At 46.1% G+C, this 19,696-nt stretch overlaps 4 protein-coding genes across 10 annotated transcripts in view; 1 reads left to right on the top strand and 3 right to left on the bottom strand.

The window, feature by feature from the left end:
- The window catches only part of Dgk (diacyl glycerol kinase 1), a 603,682-nt gene that overhangs the window by 306,147 nt on the left and 277,839 nt on the right, over positions 1–19,696 (top strand). The gene's annotated exons all lie outside the window — the stretch shown is intronic.
- On the bottom strand, positions 1,850–9,303 carry LOC144180278 (uncharacterized). The gene is made up of 4 exons (XM_077708653.1): positions 9,214–9,303; positions 5,142–5,234; positions 3,970–4,135; positions 1,850–2,110 (listed from the first exon to the last, which is right to left on the bottom strand). The coding sequence occupies exons 1-4, from the start codon at positions 9,282–9,284 to the stop codon at positions 1,979–1,981; spliced, it is 462 nt and encodes a 153-aa protein (XP_077564779.1). The 5' UTR covers positions 9,285–9,303; the 3' UTR covers positions 1,850–1,978.
- LOC144180277 (uncharacterized) lies at positions 11,980–15,266 on the bottom strand. Its single transcript, XM_077708652.1, has 3 exons — positions 15,192–15,266; positions 13,755–13,861; positions 11,980–12,254 (listed from the first exon to the last, which is right to left on the bottom strand). Exons 1-3 carry the CDS (start codon positions 15,248–15,250, stop codon positions 12,064–12,066), a joined length of 357 nt encoding a protein of 118 aa, XP_077564778.1. The 5' UTR covers positions 15,251–15,266; the 3' UTR covers positions 11,980–12,063.
- The window catches only part of LOC144178343 (uncharacterized), a 37,376-nt gene continuing 33,660 nt past the window's right edge, over positions 15,981–19,696 (bottom strand). For both annotated transcript variants that reach the window (XM_077706114.1, XM_077706115.1), the window contains exons 3-4: positions 17,538–17,728; positions 15,981–16,507 (exon numbers count right to left, since the gene is read on the bottom strand). In XM_077706114.1, the coding sequence (XP_077562240.1) occupies positions 16,193–16,507; positions 17,538–17,728 (506 nt within the window). In that variant the 3' untranslated portion in view covers positions 15,981–16,192. The remainder of the gene's footprint in view (positions 16,508–17,537; positions 17,729–19,696) is intronic.

Here is a 19,696-nt window from a genome sequence, read left to right as displayed (position 1 = left end):
CAGAGTCAGTGAGGGCAGGAGATGAGCAGGAAGGGTAAAAAAGGGGGTGCTACCTGAAAGGCATAATCAGGCCCGCTCTACACCGCCTTATAGCTACCGCTGTCTAGTACGATCCCCTCGCTCACTGTACTCTCAAGAAATGGCAGTCTCTATAGCATGGTGCCTCTTACGGATAAATACATTCCCCGATCCGGTCATGTACAGTCGCTGTTATCCCGGGCTCTACACGAGTATTCGAATGTATACGCTATGTACGGACAGGAAAGACCTGCGCTGTATTATTTGGGAGTGTCCCCTTCAGAAGAAGAATCCGTTAGGTGCTTCGTTATTAATACGGCTAAGGAGCCGTGGGAGACCGTTCTGCAGTCCCGACGCAGACATGTGTACAGATCCTGGCTGTACAAATGGCCGCGGACGCCGCCGGAGCCCAAGAACTTCTACCCACAGCTGAGGGGGGGTGGGGGGAGAGGAGAGGGAAGGAGCTCCGCCTTATTTGCTTCAAAACCATGTTGTACAAATAAATGTTGCTTCTCTCTCTTTCTATCTCTTTATCTCTAGTGCGTACTGGCTCGGTGCTCAAAGTAAGGATCGGTTAGTACGAAGCAGCTGTATGTGCACAGCAAACCATCTGGGGGCGGCATTTTTGAAGCTGCAAACGGTCGGACAGGGCCCACTCGTAAACATATCATAAAAAGCTGGAGCAATGTTAACGTTCGGTAAATATAACATCCGCGGCATTGGTTTGGTGGTCAAGACGTCCCGTGATTGAGCCCTAGCGGCAGTGGCGGTTTTCCTTGCGCGAGCGAATAACGCAAATGCTTCCGCCTACGAATTCTTGGGGTAAGTTAAGCAAGGGGGAAGGCGATCTTTTTTAATCCCCAGCATCTCACTGACGCGCACCACAGGGCTTCGTGCGGGCGTTAAACCTTGAGTTATTTATAATATACCACAAAAGTGCAAGGCGGTTGGAAAATGGAGACGTAGATATTTGCCATTCATATTATTCGTGTTTTAAAGGAGCCATGAAGGCAAAACACAAGTTTGGTTCATTCAAAAAATTGCTTCGTTAGAATCATACCGACACCACTTTTAACGTAAACTTCGCTCAAATGAGCTATATAATTAGGAAAAAAGGAATGGCCATGCGACCCACTAGCTCATTTCCCGCAACAGAGCCTATCATGTCATACCAGCCTGCTTTGCGATAGGCGGAGGCCGGCAAAAGCAAAAGCGAATTAGGCAGAGCTTATAAGCTTGCCGAACGAGGTATTTGCGCCTAAATGTAATGCATATTCATTTTACAGCAGTAAGAATAGTGCGGTAGACAGCAAAAGGTACGAAAATACACGCAGACATAAATGTACCGATGCGCACTGCTGTTGGTACTGGGCGCACTGCGCTTGTTTTAGCTGCACAACAGTCCCACGCTTGTAGTTGTCTAATACGACGCTGGCCGATTGGCGCAAGCGATGTTGCCTTACGTGACCCTGTTTGTCAAGCATGCCCCATGTTTCACGAAGGATTACTTTCTACCGTAAGAAAAACAAGCCAGTTGTAAATACGGCCAAAACAAACCAACGACGGTGTGGTGAGTATGCTAGCGCCACCTGGGAGGCTTGACGCTAAGCAAAGCTGCAGAGACGAATGGCGCAGTGGAAGTTCTTTTGTATGCGCGCGCCGCTATGACTTCATTTTAGACGTCACCAAAACACACGATTTAGCGGGAGAATCAAAATTTTAACCTAGATTGATTAATTTCTCAGTGAATAAGGCATCATTTGCTGCTGCGCAAGCGCTGGAGACGCTATAAAACAAGAAATCCTTCGAATAAAACAAACTTGTATTCTGTCTTCATGGCTCCTTTAAAGGCATAGACTGCACTTTCATTTAAAAGCGCCTTTACTAAGCATCCCTTCGTGAGTGGCGCGCCAATTTTGGGAATTTACCCTAGTGCGTTCATCAGATGCATACACACACGTTAAGGAAACGGACACTCAATCAGTAAATTTAAGTCACGTGGTTGTTCTTGCCTTTTTAATCTTCTTGTGAAGATAAGCATGAACGAGTACAGTTGAAATTCAGCAGCTGTGTACCATTGTTGGGGACTCCACTGAAATAAGAATGCACACATAAAGTCTTTCAAGATGGCGTCATGGTGTGAAGTCGATGCATGCACTTGTATTAAACTGTTGTAGACGGTTCGACATGCAACTTGTTTTTAGTGTCCGGTTGTCAGCCAGGAGAGGGTTGCTACTCTTTCAAATAAATCCCAAAGTCGGCTTTTAACAGCCGAACAGTTTAGGCCGTCACAAATCTGTCCGGCGTAGACAGAAAACGCCGAGCGCACGTGAACGCGTGCCTCGCGGCAACCGCCCGGCATCGTCCAGGCTTGTGCGTGGGCTTACGCCACACACACACACACACACACAAATATATAATGAGGAGCTCCCGTTTTCGTCGTCGTCGTCGTCGTCGTGTAGCGACCGGCCCGCCACTAGTCTGCCGCGCCGAAGACGATGACGACGAAACTGTCAAGCCACCGCTTTACAATCGACACGTCGAGACGGCCACAGGACCAGGTGACGAAGAAGTGGAGGTCTACCGAGGCGAGGAGGCGCTACAAGAGGAATTACCCTACGCGACCGTGGCTTCGGAAGACAATTGCTACTGAATAAAACACTGTACATATTTCAATGTCCTTTGCTTTACAGTGCCCTCCAAAACAACTAGTGCTGGGGTACGGCTGCTCTCTCTCTCCTGGGATCCGCTGCCAGTGTTAGGAGAAGCTAGGTCGACCCCCAGCTCTGCTGTTTGTCCAGCCTTGCACCACTAGCGCAAGCTGCGCCAGCTTCTTTTTATAGGAGATATGGTTCGGAACACCTACCATGAATTAAGTTTCTGACTCACTGTTAGTGCGTGCGTCAGAAGCTACTAAGTATGACCTTTCTGGTCGCGTTTCTCTCAATGCAGTAAATGATTCTTAATGATTTATAGCTTGCAATAGTCGATGCAATTAAACCGGGTGTCTTCTACAGGACCCGTGGTTGGCGCGATGTTCGCAGAACGCCACGTGAGATATCGTTTGACGCATTATTAATACCATCATTGATCGCTTGTATTTACCGAATTACCAATGCTTCTACGTTCCTTCATTTCGACACCAAGCTGTCGTTTCTTGCCCACGTGCGAGGCCCTGACAACTGCGGAATACCCGCCTGAACGCATTCCAGGGCCACCAGAACCCCATTTTCGGCAGCCCGGACATGGACCGCTTTAAATAAAGTTTGATCTCTCTCTCTCTCTCTCTCTCTCTCTCTCTCTCTCTCTCTCTCTCTCTCTCTCTCTCTCTCTCTCTCTCTCTCTCTCTCTCTCTCTCTCTCTCTCTCTCTCTCTCTCTCTCTCTCTCTCTCTAAGATTGTAGGGAATGATGTGCTCGATCTTTACGAGGTTGTCATTTTCGTTCAGCGCTTGCGCCGTTGCAGCTGGAGCCGCGCTTCTAGGACCCCCATTCCGCTGCGTCTTTTTAGATATGCGGCCGGAATATCGGCGCTTTTCAGAACGTCAGAGTGGTATTCTGAGTGCTGTTCTGAGTGCGGATGGGTGTTACATGGGCCTCTTTCGATTTCAAGCCTCGCGGAATGCCCTATTAAGGCCGTGAAAACACGACACTCATCCGTGAGTACATTATTTTTACCTGCTGACAATTATTGCCCGGAGGAGGTGGTGTTTAGTTAGGCCGACTGCCGGCGGGGGGCACCGGTAGCTTCAAGTACGGCACAATGACAAGCCGGTCTGCGAACTCGGCGCAACCCCCACCTTTCCCCAAGGGCAAGAAAGCGACAGTGACGCGATGGAATGTAACAAAGTCAAGGAAAGCACGTACGACCAAGGTGAACGATAAGGATCATGGGATCGGTATAGTCGGCCTGGACAAGTTGCATCGGGAAGCAAGCGGCGAAGGTAACTCACAATGTCCTTTATGTCCATCAGGTTGATCGTCCCGAATATGTAGTTCTGCCAGTGGTTCGGAAAGGCCTGGCGCCGCAGTCTGGCGAAGGCGGCCCAGTGCGGACCTTCGCCCCACAGGGGAACCAATTGGTGAAAGCACGCTACCAGGGCCATAAAAGGAAACAGTCTGCAAAGCAGGTTAAGCCGCGAAAATTCAAATGGTGTTAGGAGCCACAACTTGTGCAGCTGGCGGCAACATATGTGCTAGAGCCCATAAGGAGACACACAAATATCACGCGGATTTGGTTTGTAACCGTGTGAAATCTTTTCCTAAAGGGGTTGCCGATGTTATGGAACGCATGGGCTGCCGCACAGAACAGTTCAAGTACACTCCCGCTACAGGAATTTTACCAGTGGCTTCGGCGTTAACAGAGTTACGGGGTATAAAACGCTGTTATATATCTCCGCTCTCCCATGGTTCTATCCTGAAGCATTTGTAGCACTGTGGAAGGTAGCCCGCACTGAAAGCTGGACGCGCTTTATGGGGAGCATCCTTTAGGTGACCACTGTCACGCCTTCCAGGATTAGTAACAAAAAATGATGAGACGATCTGATGCACATCCGCTCTAACTGCACAAGGTCGCCTGATTTGGTTCATTTACGTCATCAAGCGGACTATCTCTCTTGTTCTCTTTTACGGGTGCGTATCAGACTGAGTATAAACGATTGAAAGCTCACTACGGTGTTGGCGCGCTTTGTAGTTTCGTTGGTTAAGGGAAAACAGGGAAGGGGAGGGGACGGGCGTCACATTCGTATGGTCAGGTCTGCCTAGCGCATGAACTGAAGCGAGTAAGGTTGATGTGAGGTGAGTTGAGCTGCATTGTTATAGACTATTATACACCATTGTTATAGACAGAGAATTGCAGACAGGTCTCCAAGTATGAATGTTCTTGAGACGATGTTTTAAAACTTTCACAGAAAATGTGAAACTGTGGTTGCTTTTACGTTTCAAACATGCTCCTTGTGCGCTTTATTGATTGGGTCAGGCCGGCTACGGCGCTTTGTCAGGCATTAAATTGCCTTTTGGCCAACCTTGCCCCTTACATGTGTGACAAATGTACAGTTCACTGTACTCTGTAACTGACTAGTTGAATAAACTTAAACTAAAAACTGACCCAGTTGGTAAGGCTTACCTGAGGTACCTGCGAAGAACCATCACAAACCAACTGGCCTTGCCGTACTCGTCGATCGGTCGTCTCGAGACTGCCATCCATTGCATGAAGCCGCTGTAGATGCAATTCGAACAGGCATACCTCGTTACTCTGAATGTAGTGCCGAAACGGGAGTGCTACAAAAAATGGCTAAACGTGATACTACAGGACCAGTCCCTTGCGTAATCGTTAGCTGTTGGGTCGCGCAGTCATGAAAGCACTCGCGGATATTAATTTGCGCTTCGGGTTGCTTTGTGGCGGAGGCACTGAAAGAGTTCATCATCGCGCAGGGGAAGGTGATCGATTTGATGATTGTGGGGTTTAACGCACCGACGCTACACAGGCGATGAGGCGCGCCGTAGTGGAGGGCTCCGGATTAACTTTGACCACCTGGGGATCTTTAAACGTGCTCAGGAATTTCGAACACACGGGCGTTTTCGCTTTTCGCCTCCATCAGAAAAGCGGCCGCCTTGACCGGGAATTGAACCCGCGTCCTTAGGCTCAGCAGCACAACGCCTTAGCCCAGGGAAAGTTCAGGGAGAATTGACTTTTGGGCGGAGGCATGTCGATATTGAGAGTCCTTCAAATTCATTTATTTATTTATTTCAATACCTTCAATGCCCTGAGGGTGTTACAGAAGGAAGTGGTTATGTTGCAAATACAAAAACAATTTTGCCTGGAGAGATTATTTAAGTTACACAAGAAATGCGGTTTAGATAAAGCAAAAAATAAGGTTTCCAGAAGTATAGACTGCTAGTGGTAATATACAGGTTCAAACAAGTAAATACAAAGCGATCATACAAACAAATGCAACTGAATCCACCTATCAAAACATCTGCACAGAAGACCGAAAAAAAATACAATCGAAAGTGCGAGCAAAATAAGTGCGAATCAGAGACGCGGGAATAAATTGATGCTCGGGGGTTGAACTAGCCACCAAGCTGCGTTTGCAGCAATGTGTGCTTTTTGGAGGTATAGAGAGATATGAAGATTACAACTTCTCCACAGATTTTTAACTAAACCTGCAGGTGGCACATTATGTGGTGTACAAGATGGTTGTGTACGTAGCAATACTGTTTTTCTGTCTCTGAGGAAGGAGCTCCGCGGCTAACACGAGACAAAAGTGTAATGTCCTCGATTGGTCTAAGCATGAACTAATGTGAGTAAGATGAGCAATTCCAGAAGTGTGGCACCGGTACCGGCGGATTCTTGTTTTTGATTTAGTTAAGAGAGAGAAATAATGTAAAATGAAACATTCCTCACATGTTATGAATGTTGGGAGCACCGATAATGGAGACTGGAGGTGCTGTGAAATTTAAAGTGTTCAGTTTTAAGCAACGAATTGATCTTGAACGGGGCGCAAATTCACTGAAGAGTAGAGATCGTTCTTTGCGCAGGTACGAAGCGTACAGCTGAACCGAGCGATTAGTGACCAAGAAGTGCCCGCAGCCCTAACCTTCCCTGCATTCTTCGAAATACTCCGACTTATATTAATCGCATTTGTTAGTTTAAACTCTGTGCACCTACAATCAATAAGGGAAGGACTCAACAATTTTGGAATACCGCAAGAGGGCTGAACATAATCTGTCGAAAAATGGTCTATGACTGCATTGCGTATCTTAGCTCTTTATTTCACTATTTAGCGATCGCCTTGTTACTTGGTTATAACCTGTGATTTCGGTCTAAAGACAAAATTCCATGCGCCAAATGCGGAGGACGCCTTATGAACTTATACATTGATAGGTACTCTGTGGGGTTCCATGTTATCCCGGCGCTTAAACTTTTGATCCTGACGAGTTTCTGGCTCAATATGGACTTTATACTTCTTTCCGACAATTCGTTAAGTTTTACCCCGGGGTCTTTCTTGCCAGTGTGTCATCATCGCCGACCTCCACAAATAGGAGAGGAGGACAGTGCGAGCAAATTAGCACTTTTAAGGCACTTTTCCGGAGGAAAATTTACGTGTACTTCGGCCAAATAAATTCGGAAGAAGGCTATGCATTCTACATTTTATTCAGCTGATGTGAGCAAGCAATGTTTGTAACTTTCAGTATACCGTTAACTTCTCACTGCACAAACATTCAATCGTCGCATTAATTTGACTAATGAACCAAAACTCGTGTTTCATTAACTACAATTGTTATTGCTCGCGCCAGACGCATAAAGAAAGGCTACTGGAACACCAAAGATCCCTCTTCTGATGTGAGAATGCGTGGTCATCACTTCTGGCCAAGTTATGTCGCCGACTTCCGTCACTGTGATCCTCTCCTTCCTTATCCTTCGTCGTATTCTCCGTCTCCCCTCTGTACCTACGATTATACTCCCATTTAAAAGAACATTCTGGGTCTCTTAATCGCACAGTCATGGTGGTCAGTCACGCAAGCAGGCGCACGCGGGAAATTGCCGAAGCATATAAGACTATAAAAATTGACGGCGCATCTGCTTGCTTCGCGGCAAATGTTGTCGAAAGACAATTTTTGTTTTTTTATCCCAGTTGTTGCCAAAGTAGCCTGTGTTTTCTTAGTAAAACTTCAGCTATTAGACAGCCCTTGTGTCGTTCCACCTCCTCTTGTCCCGCGTTTTCGTTTACGCTCACCGTCATGAGCATTTTCCAATTCCCCCAATGCGCTAAGTTATTACGATTAGGAATCGCGGCCCGTCGCCCGCATTAGGCTTACTAGAATCCTCAACGTTGAGCCTAATGACGTGTCAAGCAATGTGAAACTAATTGTACGCCAACCTGCGCGTGCCGGTTAATGACGTTAGACCTCGAAACGAAGCGTTAGGACTAACGTTAAGCCGCCGCCTACCAACATCAGTCTTTCCTGTGGTGCGAGCCAGCAGTTCGAAGGCTGGTGCATGCCGCCCTTCGCAGGGGTATAACGCGTCGCAGCCAATGGGAATTTTTCGCTTAGGTTCTACCTTAGGACGCCACTTTTTTCGCTAACTGGGTCAAGTAATGCTTGAGTGACGTGGACGTTTTTAAAATGGGGTGATAGCGACCACTTAATCAAAATCTTCACTAGACAAGCTATCGTACGAGCCTCGACGGCTACACAAAGAACGCTGGATACCAAATTGCGGCAATAATTCCAGAGGGTTTTTTTCTTTTTTTTTTCATAAAATTACTTGTGTTATTCTCGTTGGTCCGCTACTTTCCGATCCAATTATATTTTAAATGCAGAGCATTTCAGTAACTCACGATGTCACCCGCGTTGACGTCCGTAGTCGTAGTCCGCACCGTCGTTGTCCGCACCCCTCCCCCTACACTATATAAAAAAAATACTATCCGGCGCCTGGTTTCGATCCCTCGACCCTGCGGGCGGAACGGAATGTACATGGGGCTCTACCCACTGCGCCACAAAGCCGACACAGAATGGGAGGCTACGAACGCGCCTTATATCCTTGACTCATTCACACTATATAAAAAAATACTATCCGGCGCCTGGTTTCGATCCCTCGACCCTGCGGGCGGAACGCAATGTACATGGGGCTCTACCCACTGCGCCACAAAGCCGACACAGAATGGGAGGCTACGAACGCGCCTTATATCCTTGACTCATTCACACTATATAAAAAAATACTATCCGGCGCCTCGTTTCGATCCCACCACCCTGCGGGCGGAACGCAAGGTACATGATGCTCTACCCACTGCGCCACAAAGCCGACACAGAATGGAAGGCTACGAACGCGCTTTATATCCTTGACTCATTCAAACTACGTCAAGAAGCTGCTGATACAACGCATTCACTACCACCAACTCCCCAAACACTAAACGTTAACGCAATACACCCACCCCCTATGCGACGCATTTACTCGAGTCCCCCTCGCGGGGAGATGGGCCCAAATTTTTACCAGCAATGTTGGAGTAAACACTCATTGAAAATAGGCAACATTACATTAAGTAATGAAAAGAGCCAATTTTTTATAGAAATTTGGTCACCGCCGAGGAAATATTTAATAACCTGGGTAACAAAGTTTACCGGGATGGTGAGATGATTCAAAGCAAGTGCTATGCGAATCCTATATTCAGAATAAACATTTGGCGACGTACCTGACAGTAAAAAATACCGCAACGTTCATCGTGGAATTCACGAGTAGCTGGCGGGGGAAGGTTCGTGACATCTTGTAAAAATCATCGAGGTCGGCTGAAAGAAAAAAAAAAAGTTCCGAGGGATCAGTGGCATCATACGAATGGCACGAGAGGGGATGCGGGCGTACTCTTCGCACACTTTAATACTATGCGCGAACGCTTCTCCTCAATCCCCTTTGTCCTTACTTCGGGAGCGTGTGACACGCGTGGTCTCCCTCTTACCTAAAGGAGTGGCAGACTCTACTGACCAATCCTGTCTCTAACGGGAGTCCGCACCAGGATGCCGCTCCCCTTCGTAATGCGGGAATGACCCGTATAATTTCCGAAACGCCTGCTGCCCACCCAAAAACAAAGCAGCGCATCCTTCCGAGTTCCACCTGGGTGACTCCGGCTACCTTCTTTCCTGGCCAGTTCCTTCCGCTGGTAAGCCGCATCAATATGGAGCTGGATTCCCGCACTTCAGAAGACAGCCAAGACTGGAGCCGCCAGGATCAACACCATCTGATCCTGAATGAATATCTCTCTCTCTCTCTCTCTCTCTCTCTCTCTCTCTCTCTCTCTCTCTATCTCTCTCTCTCTCTCTCTCTATCTATCTATCTATCTATCTATCTATCTATCTATCTATCTATCTATCTATCTATCTATCTATCTATCTATCTATCTATCTATCTATCTATCTATCTATCTATCTATCTATCTATCTATCTATCTATCTATCGTAATTCTCACCAGTAACCGAAGTTGTGGGATGCTTCGCCACTGGCTACACTGATACCAAGCGTAGTCTTGTTGATAGGGCCAGTGCCTATGACGCTACGGTGGCTACTTGCTTAGGGAGTTCGAAGAGAAATAAAATATCTGCAACATATTATGAGCAGCGAGTCATGGTTTTACTCATCCACTTTCTCCTCACTTCAGTGAATAGCGGGTAGTGAGTAAGGTAAATTATCGCTTGGGGCAATGCATACATAAATATCACATAAAAAACAATAGAGAGTTTTAGCTAACCGTTTTTCATGGTCCGCTCCGCTCCGATAGCAAGCGGGAGTGCCATTGCGCATGCGTGGCACGCCGGCGCAAGCGGCGTTACCGGAGCGGGGCCCCGGTACGCTCGCCGGGCTCACCGAGCGGACCGTCACGGCAGCTTGCGCTGACGCCCGGAATTCAAAGATGGCTGCTTCAGAAAGGTGATTCTCGCTTTCGCGAGCTCCGTTTCTTCAGTTGAAACGTGAGTGACGAAACCGCGAAAGCGCTTCCGAATAGGCAAAGATGACACACACCCCAACGAAGTTTAGAACGGAAGCGAAAGCCGTCGACCGATGCGCGAGCCTACTTCTATGCAGCTCCCAGAAAGACAGCCTTGTCCTGGCTATAAAAAATTCGAGGGCTTCTTTTAAATTATTTGGGACCAGTATGTTGTGTCACCAACTAAATTGTATAAAAAAGGTGAAATAAGGCAATAAACATGGTACTTAACTTTATCCTAGTGGCCAAAGTATCAGTTCTTATATTTCTTTTTGGATGAAGTTTTGGTTTATACACGCACAGGGTACGACCAGTGACGCGAGTGATTCCCCATCGAAGGAGATACGGTTATCGGTGCGCTAGAAGCCTTTCTGGTGTTGACGTCCCGGTTGGGCTGAGCGGGCCGTCGGGAGCAGAGCGGAACGTCAAAAACACTAAAACTCTCTGATACTTTCGTTGCGATGGAGGTCCCGGACAAATGACATCTAGAAAGTTCTCTCAAAGGGGAATGCTTCCGGCTCTTCCCTGGGCCGGTGAGGATGGCGATGGCTATGAGTATGAAGTAGGAAGGGACACGTATTTAGCTTAAATCCAGCCGTACACCATACGCAACGATATAAAATGGGCCCCGTATCTGCTTTCCTCACTGCAAATGGCTTAGAAAGACGACAGTGGTAGCGCAGTTATCGTGCCTGCCTAAAGACAAAGGAAGCCAATGGAACATAGGGTCGGCCGTGGGGCGAAGATGACCTCATATAAGTAAATACGTCATCTCATCTAACATGATTCGTGTCAGTTTCCCAACCGACACGCAACAAGATAATTGATTGGGAGGGTGCCGAGGAACCCCACTAAGCTGCATGATATTGTGATGGCTGGAAATGCCCGTAGAAAGGACATGGATATTGTGAGGCAAAGTGAAAAGAACATAAAATATTAAATGCCTCAGCCTGTGCCACTAGGTATAACGGGCTTAACCCAATAATAATATAAAATAATTGGCCGAGGGGCAAAAGATGTTTTTAACCACCGAAGTGGAAATAAATAAAAGGGGGAAAAAGCTACCAAGCGACACCACAGCCAGGAGAGCGGGCCCAGGGAGACTCCCCTGATCTCCCCTGGGAAGGTAGCGGAAGGGGTTGGGATGAAGGAAAAGGGAAATTGGAGTATAGGAATGGGTTATGGGAGTTTGGGTGGGAATGGGGACAGCGAGATTTTTGATCTAATCCTTCGAGGTCTGACTCCTTTAAAAGGCCTGATTGCTCAGGATGGGCATCAGACAGCCAATTGGAACATGGAGTAAAGTGGCAGAGCTGCCAACCGGTACCACCTAAGTACAACCGGTTAAAAAAAAAAAAAAAAGGAAGAAAACTAAAAGCAGTAAAAATAAATAAACTGAAATAAACGTAATATGAAAGTGAAATAAAAATACCTGGAAAATAAATAAATAAAACTGATAATGCCTGAAAGTCTCAACAGAGCGAAAGAGAAAGACTGAGAGGGAGAACACCGAAAAGAAAATAAACAAGAAGGGGAGAAGAGCTATTGAAACAGAAGAGAACAGAGCTATTGTGAATGCTTACCTATGAAGTGGTCTAGCATGAATATGTACGTATGAAGACCGACGACCCAAACTACGCCGACGACTCGCAGGCCGTTGAAAACGTCGAGGCGTCCCCCTTCGCCGCTGTCCAAGCGGAACGTCGATCGGAAGGTGGCGAATAGGGATAGAGTCTGGAATCGCGCCAGCATTCCGCCTGCGCCGGAGAAGCGTCCAGGAAAACAGAAATTAGCTCGGTGTCAAAACGCACTCCGGGGTTGCTGCTCGATGAAAGGGCAGGCGAAGGTGTTTCTAGTTCCCCTGATGTCGACAAATCGGTACTTTCTCCTGCGCCTACATCAAATACTCTGAAAATAAACGTTTCTCTCTCTCTCTCTCTCTCTCTCTCTCTCTCTCTTGAAACTCTTTGCTTAACATTGAGGCTTAACAAGTTTATGTTTTCACTTATTTCACATCAATTCAATATTAATCCAGAATTTTGCATGCAACCCCGTTGATTTTGCCATACTAGATAAATAAGGAGCCATGAAGAAAAAATACAACTTCGTCTAATTTGAAAGAACTAGGATTCAGTATCTCACTCAGCTCCATTCAAGCCCCAAAAGATGTTTTTTTAACGAAAAAAAAAAGCAAGAAGTAGTTAAAAACTTTCAAATTTTGCGCCACAGTGACGTGTTATGAGCAAGAATGACGTCGTACGGGCCAAAAATAAAACATAATTTTCAGTGCGTTAACTGCACGTTAGCATTCAAGTGATGCGGTCAAATGGAACTAGAGGCCCCATTACAGACGTCCAGTCATGTGTGGTCGCGACAGGTCAGTTAGGCGGCCGCCAATCGCACAAACAAGGTTTCGTGACGTCATAGAAAAGTTGCGGGAAATTGGCTAGGGGGTCGTGACTGCTTCACACGTTTTCTTTAATATCTCTGTTATTTGTTCGGAGATTGCGATGATATTGGTATCATTGTTATCGGGACTGAGCAATCTTTCTAATAAACCTAACTTGTATTTTGTCTTCAATGCTCCTTTTAAACCCCAATTTTCGCTCGTACCACCCTTTTCAAGTATTCTTTTTTCCCCAGTTCAATCGATGAAATGGAATGTGCTGCCCGCGGAAGTGTTTTCTGCGCGTGATGCTTCCCATTTTGAAAAACATCTTATTGCAGTACTTTAGCATTCACACCCTGCTGCTGTCACTGGTGTATGCTCTTTCTGCCAAGACATGTTCTCTTGTTCTTGTTTTTCTTATTTTTCACGTTTGATTACCGTCTTGTGAGTATGTATTACCTAAATCGTTTTCAAATGCTTTGTCTTGAATGTAATACTCTTCGTACTTGTCCACCTGCTTAGTCTACGGATTGCAGTATCTAATTAATAAAATAAATAAGTAAATAAACATCGAACCGCTGGCATTATGCGGGTTGTAGACATAAAAGCCCCAATGAGCTGTCTACTGGCTCCTATAACAGGAAGGGAGGCATTTTTCTTAAAACGTAATAAAGTATTTAAAACGACCCTCGCAACAGAAAACTGGTGTTTAAATGAATATTTTAAATGTACCTTACAGCACATGGCATGTTGGGTAGGTGCTTTGAACTTCCAAACGTAAGTAGTGTGGTATTTTGTGTGGTGCGTTGTTGGCCTAATATCGCTTCTGTGTCAAACGCGTGTCGTTCACACTTGAATTAATCCTTACCGCGATTTGCTTGCGGCGATCCTCGATCCACGAGCAGATTTGCACGAGTCATTAGGTCTAAAATTGTGGCCGCAGCTACGACTGCCACAAATGTTCCCAGGACGCAGCTGAAACAAGGAGCCAAACAATATTTTTAGAACATCGGTTTTCGTGTTTCTTCCACGTGTATTGTTTTTTTTTCTTAGTCTAGAATATTTGAACCAACAAAGGCTATATGTATGTGAGATTCAAGCTAACTTGAGCCTACCTAACACTATATAAAACTTGCACAAGGTTAATGGGCTGTGTTACAAGTATTCATGAGGGGAGCGTAACCGTGGCGTGCCCAAAAATCTATCAAGCAAGTTAGAAAAAACTCTTTTATTGCGTGACCTACAAAATAGCAAGTTTCCTGATTCCTGTGCTCCATGCTTTCATGCCTTACGCGTCACGTGACCGGCCCTGCCAAATTCACATCCACATGTGTTGCGGAAGCTGCAGTGATCAGCTGTGGAACGATCGCTGCGTGATGGTAGCCGTTCTACCGCAGCCCGCTACACATAAACAAAGTGTACTTATCACTTGGATAGCTAGGGCGTGGTCCCGCATGTTCCTTGTCGTGATAGGAAGTGTTGTCTTAGGCTTGCACTTAAGGGAAGCAAAAACAAACTTAAGAGGCTTCATCACCAAGATCCTGTTTTGCGTTCCCACCAGCCTTATACTGTGGCTTTCCCGAAAAACGTCTGGCAAGCTGAACGTCAAATCACATCCCGCCTGTCATCGTTTGGCAATATTTCATCATCTTACCGAGCTTTTGTTTTGTTTTGCGTTTTATAATGAAGCTTTTTTTGTCTCTGTCTCTCTCGGCCTGCCAAGTATCCATTTATTTATGAAAATTTGAACAGTGTACTCGTGCGTTTAATAATTCCCCGTCTGCACGTTCTGGTTTCACAATATTTCTCCTGCGCTATGGCGCAACCTACGTTGCTAAATTCTTCCGCCAGGCTGAAAGAAAGGAGCGTTAAAAACAGGATACAGTCCAGAAGACGGACCACACAGATGCGATTGTGTCTTCTTATTTGTTTTCCCTTTTCTTTATTGTGTCCGGTGTTTAGCACTCCTTTCTTTTAGCTTGAACGCACCAACTAGCGCAGCAGCACATTTTATTGAAGTAGCTTCCGCCTGGGCAATGCTGGCACGTGCCTGGAACAAAACTCCCAGCACAAGCCTGAAACCAACTACAAGGGTCGAAGTATTTACGCGCGATCAGCTCCAGACTTTGAGAACTCACAACCCAGCCATCCACAATGAACTGTACTCGATCCTCACCAATACAAAGGAAGAACTCTCCCTCTCTAAACTGCAGGCGTATAGGGGTACCATGTTCGTGAAGGGAGCAGTTTTTGTATACATGAGACATAAGCGCCGCCTGGAGATTCGAGGCAGAGAGGCACTTACATGACAACGACCGGTCTGTCGGCCGGAGGTACATCGTTGCGGTCGCACATGTAGACCATGCTGGAGAGGTCCCACTCTGCGAGAACTGCCACCCGGGCGGGGAGAGGGTCCCTTGGGTGTAAGTCTCCCTCTACCAAACTCCAACAGTGCTTTGGTCGCGGGATTGTTGAGGTACGCAAATGTGTTTGAGGACGAGGAGCGGTAAATAAAAAAAACATTCACGCATCTCCACGAAGTGAATCATGACGAGTGGGCCAAGCACTGGGGATCGTTCTTGCCGTAAATCACCCGTGGCATTGCCCACTCGCGCATGTAAACGAGTGGCAATGCGTGTGTACAGTATATACAATTCTAATCCAATCCAATCCGATATAATTCGATTTAATCCAATCCAATGCAATCCAATGCTCCTCGCGCATGCGCAACACTGTGTATACGGACGCCAAGCCCCGGACAAAGCGAGGTGCCAAGGTGCTTCGCCCCTAACAGCGCTTGACGAGAACGAGTGCTTTCTTTAAAAGACCGTTGTCTTTTTTTTCATATCTGAATGATGCTAGCCAGCGAAAACAAACTTAATTGTTGTCTCGTAGTATTTTATGCTGTGAATTTTGGGGGGAGGGGAGGGAGGGGTTCTGTTAATGCTGCGGATATAAATGGTGCTATTAAAAATTGTATTGATGAAAGCTAGTGTTTTTTTTGTCTCCGTTTCAAAATGAGTGAGGACCGGCATTACTGTTACTGCAGTCTTTTCGCCTGTACGGAGCGGGATGGAAGCTAACTCAAAAAAAGGGGAGTCGGAATCCACGGCGCATTTCGCTCCACATGTCAGTGAAGAACTCAAATTTCCCGTCCCCCTTGCACTAAATGACCCCATCGTTTTACCGACCGCCGTGCAACGCTTCAAACATTGCGATGCCATATGCTGCTCTGGGAACGGTGCGAACTTCAGGCGACTGCTTTGCAAAACAAGCAGTTGTTTTGTATCTTCCACAACAGTGAGTTCAGTTTACACCTGGATGGTGAAAAAAAAAGACATCTAAAACAACTGACATATATAACTCAATATGTACAGCTTGCCTGCCTGAGAGGTGGCCGACACCAGGAATGGCGGAAATGATTTTATTGGTGATTGAGGGTGCACTACACCTCAGCCACCGTAAAACAGTAATGAAAACAACAGCAACCATTCCAGGGGAGTCGGTGCACATACCTTTGTTTAAGATACCCGCGATGTCTTCGTTACTGCACGCAGACGGGTAGCAGGCACCGACCTTTATCGTGGAGTGCTCCAAAGCGAACATTTGCGCGACATCTTGCTGCGCAGGGAATCATATGTGCGTGTCACAGATTAGCCGGTGGTGATTATAGCATGGCGGTTCTGGAAAATACTCGGCATAAAAAAAGAGCCTAGAGGATTGATTGATTGATAGGCTTTAATGAGAAAGAGGCAAGAAGTTCCTAAAGGAAAATTTTTGTGCCTTTAAAAACACGTGAAGAAGTATGGACCAGTTATTGTCCCGTGTTTGCACGTGGTAATCACTTCCTTTTGTTCCCGAAGGGATTACTATCGTAGTTTTGAAATTATACCATAGCATCTGAAATCTACATCATTTCTTCCATATAGTCCAATCACCGTTTTTTACGGCCAAGACAAATGCACGTGCTTAATTGCTCGCTTTCAACCGGAGTCCCAGAAACAAGAAAAGGGGTGCGGGATAACATGCAGAACAACGGTCTGTATACAGCAGTTCCCGAGAGTAGTAGTTTCAAATATTTCATCGTCTATTTATTGTTAGCTGGTGCAGAGTTTCAATATGTATCATAATTATAATATTGCCTACATTTCTTTATTTTTTTTATTTTTGTAATTAGTCATTTTGTAGTTGGTTTAATTTTCATCGTTTCTGTATGATGTAACTTAAGAAGTTAATGTTTTTGGGACTGCCAATACTACTGGCGTAATTCGAAAATATTGATGCGTGTGTGATCTGCGTCTCGTACGACGAAGTAAGAGTGAGCGACAATTACACCACTCGTCATTTCATTCCTCCTAGCCATAATGGCCGATTGGCTGAGGCGCCGTGCTGCTGACCTCGAGGGCACGGGTTCTATCCCTTGCGTGTGTGCAAGTTCGTGCGTGCATGCGTGCGTGCGTGCGTGAGTGTGCATACTCGCTGAGGCCTGCATAAATGCGAGGAAGCCGACGGCGAGCTTGTGTAGCTGTCTGAGGTAGCAGTCTCAATAAGCCGATGCGCCCTTACTAATCCAGCCGCACTATCTTATACCTAAGATAACCGCATGAAAATTCTATCGTTGTTACTAATCCTTTATACGTTGCCGGCTTACCTGGTGTGATGGGATTTGTGGAAACTCAGGCACAGGGCCGTTAGGCCTGACCGTCGTCATGCAGAACTTCCTTCCGATTGCAGCACCACTCTCGTCTGTCAGGTCTGCGGCGAAGCACTGCTTGTGGGAGCCCATCTCTAACAGGGAACCGCGGAGGAACCCGGCCGGCATCGATCCCTGAGAGTCCAACACTGCATTCGCGGGACATACGCATGCAGTGAAGATTATAACAGGCACAGGCAGCGCATTGCTGCGCTTGAAAACAACTGAAATGCTAATGAGTTCCTGCGGTTTGTATACAACATTCTAATTTTTAATTCTATATAAGGTTGACACAAGGTTCACGCTGGTTTATCGCCGAAAATTAAGGGGGTTGTCGGCACTTACAAAGGCCTGTGTGTGCATTTTCAAGCCCTACGTTGTGTGTGAGAAATACAAATAAGGGCTGACGTTGAGGGCAAGATAAAGGGTTGAAGTAATGAGACGTCGCGGGAACATTGCGGAGTCAACGTCTCTACAAAGGTACTGGTCTTCAGACAAATTTTCTTGTTGAAACGATAGCTCCAGCGACATTTCCTTCGTCAATTTCATGATTTACCATTGTTGTTTCTTAGTGTTACACTAATAAGCGCTCTTGGTTTGTTAAGAAATGCAAAGTTTTATTCACTAGAGAAGACCGGCCAAGCAACAAACACTCACTCAGTGCTTGCAAACTCTTATGTTGCCTTTATGTTTACTAAAATGGCAAGTTCAAGAAAATCTATGTGTCTATAAAAATTGCAGGACTTTCAAAATCTTGTAACCCAGCTTTTCAAGTTCAATGGTTTCTAGGGCAAGCATGAACTCTGTGTGATGGGACTGCGAAAGAAAACTGTTCCAAACCGGCTTGACGAGTTCCCAGTTGCAGTACCAATTTTCGCAGCAATAACAGCACCCCGTATCGGAAAAGGATCGTCTGACATCTTTATTTGAGGAGACGAAAAGTGACCGAGTAGGGGTTCTTGTGGGGTAGCCTCTCAGTCCAGCAGGCAGTGAGAATTATAATAAATTATTTTAAAAATATTTTTAGCACTGAACAGAACTTAAATCAACAGGATATGATAAAGAGAGCACAAGAATTACAGGCAATACAATACAGCAGTAGCTCTCAAGTCCGCTAGGGCATTTGAGGGGTCCGCGAAGCCCTCCCCAAGACTCTTCCGCCCTCTCCTTCACCTCATTCTTTTTTCCTGTTTACTAAAGCTTGCTGGTAATGCAAATAGGTGCCTTGGGGGCATGACTTTTACGTTTAATTTCCTCAATTTCCCCTCGTAGAACATGCTGTAACGTTGGCTTTCTGCACAATACGCCAGCTATGCAGAAAAGCCAGACACACGAAAGGCAGCAGTATGTGCTCGCGTTACTTCTAGCGCTTATAGCAAATGGTGGGACAATATGACACGCATCAGCACTAAAGTAAAACACACAGGCGGGCATAGAATAATAATATGGTCCACATTAGTTGCAGCTGCTAATTGTGTCACTTTGTAACACGGATCAGCACAGTTTAGCGAGGGGTCAACCCCCATCACTCTTGCAAGCCCTAAAGGGGTCCCTGGCACACTCATGATTGAGAACCGTGCGATACAGTATGCGGTAGAATAAGAAACATGCTACCTCTCATGGTAAGAACGTTTGCGCGCAATGTCTTTTGTATGTCCCTTATTTTTACCCCTGAAATAGGTGAAGGGTAAACTTCCTTCCATGCGCAAATACATCACCATTTGCATTGAGATGACAAAACCCGCCCTAGTTAGACAGAAGATGGGCGTGTCCGCTAAAATAGGTACGATAATGTTAGGTCGTCGTACCATTTTCACCTATATTCCTTTGTTCTTTGTGCGCTGAAAATTAAGTGCCTGTTTTGAATTCGATCAATTGCGCATCTGCTGCTCTTGCGTAGGCTTGTGACTATCGATACAACTTTACAGGCCCTGCCCTAATGCAGATATAACGACCGAGCATTACCAGAGTCCTTTCTGGCATTGCTAACACGTACGTTCACGAATAGATCACAAAAGTCCAAAATATTCCTACTCGTGTCTTCTTGAAAAACTGGGAACACGACACCTTCGTCATGTCAATAGAGAATTTCATATTGCGTAGAAATCTGGTTATGA

Source organism: Haemaphysalis longicornis, unplaced genomic scaffold (genome assembly GCF_048455015.1).
Source record: "Haemaphysalis longicornis isolate Haplotype H1 unplaced genomic scaffold, Haemaphysalis longicornis Haplotype H1 scaffold_4, whole genome shotgun sequence".
Taxonomy (NCBI): Eukaryota; Metazoa; Arthropoda; class Arachnida; order Ixodida; family Ixodidae; genus Haemaphysalis; species Haemaphysalis longicornis.
The sequence above is the reverse complement of the archived record's forward strand: the minus strand, read 5'-3'. Positions and strand labels throughout refer to the sequence as shown.